At 48.1% G+C, this 5,760-nt stretch overlaps 1 protein-coding gene across 1 annotated transcript in view; it reads right to left on the bottom strand.

Moving 5' to 3' along the window:
- Positions 1-1,246: 1,246 nt before the first annotated feature.
- The window catches only part of ADCK3 (aarF domain containing kinase 3), a 32,589-nt gene continuing 28,075 nt past the window's right edge, over positions 1,247-5,760 (bottom strand). Inside the window, exons 11-14 of the mRNA XM_010193374.1 lie at positions 3,956-4,063; positions 3,158-3,223; positions 2,394-2,480; positions 1,247-1,923 (exon numbers count right to left, since the gene is read on the bottom strand). Of these exons, the coding sequence (XP_010191676.1) occupies positions 1,630-1,923; positions 2,394-2,480; positions 3,158-3,223; positions 3,956-4,063 (555 nt within the window). The 3' untranslated portion in view covers positions 1,247-1,629. The remainder of the gene's footprint in view (positions 1,924-2,393; positions 2,481-3,157; positions 3,224-3,955; positions 4,064-5,760) is intronic.

The raw sequence follows: 5,760 nt of genomic DNA, 5'->3' as shown, positions 1-5,760 counted from the left end.
AAGATCATACAGCCTCTGCATTCCTGGGCTGTGTTAACTGAGTAGGACCAGCTGAGCCTGCTGCTAAATACCTGGACCTCTGCCTTACTAGCACCAGGTAAGCACCAACTCCAACAGCCACACTTTCTTCACAGGTGGAAGAAAGGCAAAAAAGACTTGTGCCAGGAGACTGGTAACAAAGCCACTGAAACAAAGGAAAACAAGAAAACAAGTTGATTTCCAGGGATTTTCATGCCCAGACAGCTGTTCAGGGTGATGTGCCTTTGGCTTCTGGTAAGCTTGTCACCACCACTGTGAGCACGAGAGACACAGCTGCAGTGGAAGGATGCAGGAATAAACAGGCCATAGATGGATGGGTTTACAAGGGTAGCAGCAATTCTTTGAGCAAACAACTGCAGAAAAAGCAGCTTGGAAGCTGCTTCTGCTCAACTCCTGCTTATCCCACAGAACAGGGCATGGTTCACTTGGCTGTTCTTTACCACACCAGAAGATTAAAAAATTGCAGGCAGAAGGCCCACTGCACAAGCACTTTTTTATTGAAATCAGGAAGTTGTACAGGAACAGGCTTTGTAAAAAAAAAAAAAAATCTAAGAAAGTAAGGTTCCTAGGTTGACTCCAGTAGTTTAAAACTGTGCATCTGGTTTTAAGTGTGTGACATTTCAGCAAAAGCTCAAAAATACTTGTGAGAGAGATTATGTGTTTGTCTGCCTTGCTGCAAGTTCTGCATTACAGGAAAACAGAGACAGACAGACCAGCTTCTTGGTTAGGAGTCCAGCAAGCAATTGGTGTCAGAGTTGTAGCTCCTCTAACTCACCCTCGGGAAAGCCGATACCTACCAGACAGTGAAGAATCCCATGATTAGTGCTCAGATATAGCTCTGTTGCCTATTTATTTGACTCCCAGAACCGAGATGGATTGTGTGAGTGTACATGTGTGTTTAAGAGAGATTGGCACTCAATTCTCAGATTTTTAAAATACTTCCTACGTTTAGCTTGGCAAGCCAAAAAGAGGGAGAAAGCATAAAGCTTCATCCTTTGTACACACACATCCCTTTGCATTAAATCAATGTCAGTAAAATCCAGGAGGGTTCTTAGACTGCCACCACTTGATTTACAAAAATGGAAGAGGTGCTGACTGTGTCTGTGGTAGGGTACCACCTTGGTATTTCTTTCTATACTTCACAGTATGAAAACTACTTGAATTCCACCTTAGCATGAAAGAGGGAAGGTTTTTAAAAAAAACAATTTTTGGAGAATTACAAACAGGTTTCAAGATTAAATTCTGCTCTTGTCCTCCTTCCTCTACTCAGTTATAAAACCCAATCAATATGCAGCCGCCATCACAATATTAAAAATGCTTTCAGGGTGGTTGGCTGGTGTCTTGAAACAGTACCGAAGCACTCAAGAAGAGTTTTCCAGCAAGCTGCGGGCTGTCCCGGCAGTCAGTGTAGGACAGACACAGCACGAAAGAACAGCTTTGTCCGTGTGAAACGCACGCTTGGCTTCCAGGGCACAGGGTGCTGCATCTCAAGAGGATGGAGCTGGGGTGCAACGCATGGGAGGCTACAACACTCTCTGCAAGGCGCAGCTGACCTGTGCCCTCGGGACAGGACATGTTAGTTCATTCTTACTACTCCTCTGGCTTCTTGCCCCTACTGCTCCAATATTTGCTATATGCCTCTTGGAACATGTTTTTGCAGGGAATTTTGGCTTTCAGTTTGGTGCAGATAAGGAAAGAACCCCCCATCTTCCGATGAAGAGAGTAGGTCTCCTCTGGCGGAGGGACAAGCCGATGCTTCAGCATGACTGGGATTAAGCCATGGATCTTTTCAGTGGTGCTTTGGTTGCCAAAATCAAAAGGTTCCTCAGACGCAAAAGCCTCTCCCAGGATGAGGACAGCATTTAAGTGGGCATCTTCCATTTCCTGACCAAAAGGAAAGAGGTATAAATAACATCAGTAGCCATTTTAACCAGCAGCATGGAAGAGGAGAAATGCTAGCACGAATGGCAGCAGCTCAGGAGAAATACCTCGCTATATCCACAACAAAGGTAACCTCCAGCCCCCAGCAGACTGATAGACATTTGGTTAATACAGTTTCAAGCAGCTAAATGTTTCGGAAGACCGTGTGCCTGGTCATGAAATTTCAGCAGTCATCACTACCAGCTGGGTCTTGCTGGGGGAGAAGGAAGGGCAGTGGTTTTGAGGTTAGCTGTATCATCATCACTGCTCCTGGTTCCAAAAGGAAGTGAGAACAAAATCCAAAACCTTTTTTGCCCTCTTCCCTCACCCTTATCAACAGGGCTGTCACACTGACAATGACAAGAAATCTGGGGAGGTCCACAGACCCACAAACTCATCAGCGGCCACCACTAAAAGCAGACCCTTCTCCATACCTTGACTTCATAGCCAGTGAGGAATTTCATTTCAATTGACTTCTTCAGTACTCTCTCTCTGTCCATGTCAGCAGCTGCCTTGATGACCTGAACAGGAGCAACACTTTCAGGATTGCTAGGGGATGACTGACAAATGTCCCAAGTACAGGACTACTACATAGGCTACAAGGTACACATGCTGCCTGCCTGCTGGCAAAAAGATAGAGCTGCTGGCTCTCCAAAGCTCTTCCCAGTAGGGCTACACATAGCCCAGAGAACAAAAGGGAGATCAAAAAAGCTTCATTAATCAATCAGCCCCTCCCCCAACAAAACAATAGAGCCAACTGTGAGAAGCTTTAGGTGATGTCTGCTAGCCCCTGCAGCTCAATTTACAAAGGGCAGAACGTGGTGATCACAAAGAAAGTGACAGTGAACAGGACAAGCAATTCCTGCACACTGTCATATAAAAATCACTGAATTCCGAGTGCTCTGAGATGCTCTGCTCTCTGAGTCTCCCCGTAAGTAGCATGACAGTCCTCCACATTTGTCAAGCAATTTAACCATCCAAACTCAGTCAGCCAGAGGCAGTATGCCAGCAGACATGCAGAAGGCTGTGCTAAGGGATGACACCAAAACAAAGATCTCTCTCTTGTTTCCAGCCCTGATTCCCTCCACACCCTAAGTGGATTCAAGTACAAAGTGAGGCAGCTAAGAGATAGACTATTTGCAAAATGATGCTCAAGACCACCCAGTGCAGCACTCTAGGATACAGTGCAAGTCCTCACCTCTATGTAGAGATCTGTGAACTTCTCATCAAACCCTCGTGTTGCTCCAAAGTCCAGCAGGGCCACCTGGAAATGGACAAACCCATCTGTATCACACTGTGAACCACTCAAGTAGAGCCTGACCTTAAGAAGTCTTCTGGTGTCTTCAGGAAGCTCAGATGACTGGAGAGCCTTTCCACTGCAGCTCAGCTCCCCCCTAACTCCTTTATTCCCTGACAGCAGCACAAGCATTTTTGCTGGTACATGGCAGAGATGTGGCCTATGCTCACACTGTCACACCTGCTCAGCTGGTAACTCCACTCAGGCTTTCTGTGTGGGGACAGCAGCACAGAAGCCAGTCCCAGCACAGACCTCAGGGATGAACAAGCATTTCCATCTGACCTGCAGGGTACAAGCAGGCAGCCAAACAAACAAGCAGGACATGTAGTGGCTTCCCCAGGCACCCTTATCTTTAGCACAATACAGGACAAAAGCATTCAACTAATGAGTCCCTAGCTCAGCTGTGCCCTGGTAAAGCACTGCCAGCTGCAACTTCCCACTGACCAGCTCCAAAACAGACCCTGAAGCTAAGGAAGTAGCTGTGACTGGATCTAAGGCTGAGGACAGGCAGCCCTGCTCTCCTACCCAGACTAAGTGAGGACAAGTGGCAGAGGGACAGGTTTCACTGTCCTACCCACCCAAAGACAGGAATCTGAGAGAATCACAGTAAGGGCTTGTTAAACTCTGGGAATGGGGAATAATCAAGAGCTGGTGAAAACCAGCACTTGTATAGGCAGAACAGCAGCTGCTTGGGCTTACCTTGTGCAACTGTGGGTCATAGAAGAAGTTTGACCAGTTTGGGTCAGTCTGCATGTACCTGAACTCAAACAGCTCCCGCAGACACAGGACCAGGATGTTGTGACAGATCTTGAAGAGCAAGGAGATAAAGAAGTAAGTCAGAAGGGCAGCAAACTGTACTCACACATGTGATTTACAACAGACATCAGCAAACAGGGAGCACGTCACCACACTAGCAGGAACTCTCTGCTCCATGCTGCAAAACTCCCAAAGAGATGAGGGAGCGCCTCTCAGCAACTCCCAGCCCACACCTGCCGTGGGACATCCTTAGCAGACAGCACAGATTGCCATTCAAATTTTACATCAGTCTGACCTGTTCATGTCAGTCCCTGGATGGGGCTGCTACCTCAGGGGCTGCTACCCTTATCTGGCAGCTGAGAACAGCAGGCTCCAGGGGTTACAACTGCATGTGTTACTGTGTCCTGCCTGTCATCTTCCCAGCTTTGACTACACACCGAGTTGTTGCTCTGAGAGAAAAGGAACATCTTCAGAGCACAAAGAGGGATCCAGAAGCAGAGGTGGGGGAGGCCAGTAGAGCACTGCAGCCTATCCTGGTGGAAAGCCCTGCCAAAATGAAGCCAATGTAGCTCACAGAAAATAAGATGCAGTCCCAGAGCATTTTAAGTTAAAGGCCCAAAGAAGCTAAAGAGTAGAGCCTTTTCATGTAAGGCTGCCAAAAGACATACAGAGCGAGGACCAAACCTTTACTGAAAGGGATTTTCACTAGATACACACACCCAACGTGTACTCCTCAGCTAAGTCTTCTGCTGGGCTCAGGTTGAGGGAGAAGAAGCAGACCCACACCTTGGGACTGACAGGCATGGGGGGAGCAGAAGTAGCAGTCCCTGAAAAACCCACTGCTGAACTATGTATTACAGCTAGCTTTTCTGCAAGGATATTTAAGCTGGAGGCTGTTGAGCAGAACTGCTAGCCTCATTCTGCCACTCTTCAGCTTCTGCAAAGCTGAGTGAAACATCATATCCAAGAGGGAGGGAGGGAGGAGAGCACCACATGCAAGCCAGCCCCTGCTACAGGACACTGCCATTTGGGTCAGAAGGCTGTGCGTCAGCCAGGCCAGTCACTTATAGGAAAAAAAAGGCAGCTCCTGCAGCAACACCCCACCTCACGGCCTTTTAAAAGCAGCCCTGATGACACGGCAGCTCACAGGAGGTGACAAGCCCTCAAAACAGACAGCTCAGGGGCCACAGGCAGCCAGCTCTAGCACAGCTTCAAGTCTCAAGCCAAGATCTGTTTATCTAGAGCAATAGGCTCTGCCCTCTTCCCCAGTGACCTGCTAACAGCTGACAGCTCACACAAAGACAGAAAAAAGAAATAATAAAAAATCCAAATACCAGGACAGTTATTTGCGCGACTAGAGCAGCTGCTTGTCCCACCACAGCACTCCAATCCCTTGCTATATTCAGCACCAACGCCTACCCATCCCCACAGCCCCCCTCCTGTTTACCAAGAAGTACTTTTCCAGCAGCCCTGTGCAGCACAGGTCAGTCCCACAGCAGGAGATGACACCCAAATGCTTGCACAAGGGTGGGAGAAGATTCAGTGCTCCTGCCCAAAAGAGCAGCTGCAAAACAAGACCCCTCTCCCTAGCTGACAATTCCTTCCAATCCTAAGGTCATCTGAAAGAAGCAGGACATCTAGGAATTATGCTCCCCTTCAGCCACCCTCGCTATTTACCCCTTCCAGTCCCTCCCTGCTGAATGCTGCTGGTGCCTGCAAGGCCTAGACCAGCCTGGGAGACTCCAACG

This window comes from Mesitornis unicolor, unplaced genomic scaffold, assembly GCF_000695765.1.
Source record: "Mesitornis unicolor isolate BGI_N332 unplaced genomic scaffold, ASM69576v1 scaffold5971, whole genome shotgun sequence".
Taxonomy (NCBI): domain Eukaryota; kingdom Metazoa; phylum Chordata; class Aves; order Mesitornithiformes; family Mesitornithidae; genus Mesitornis; species Mesitornis unicolor.
This window is presented reverse-complemented; position numbering and strand designations above follow the sequence as displayed.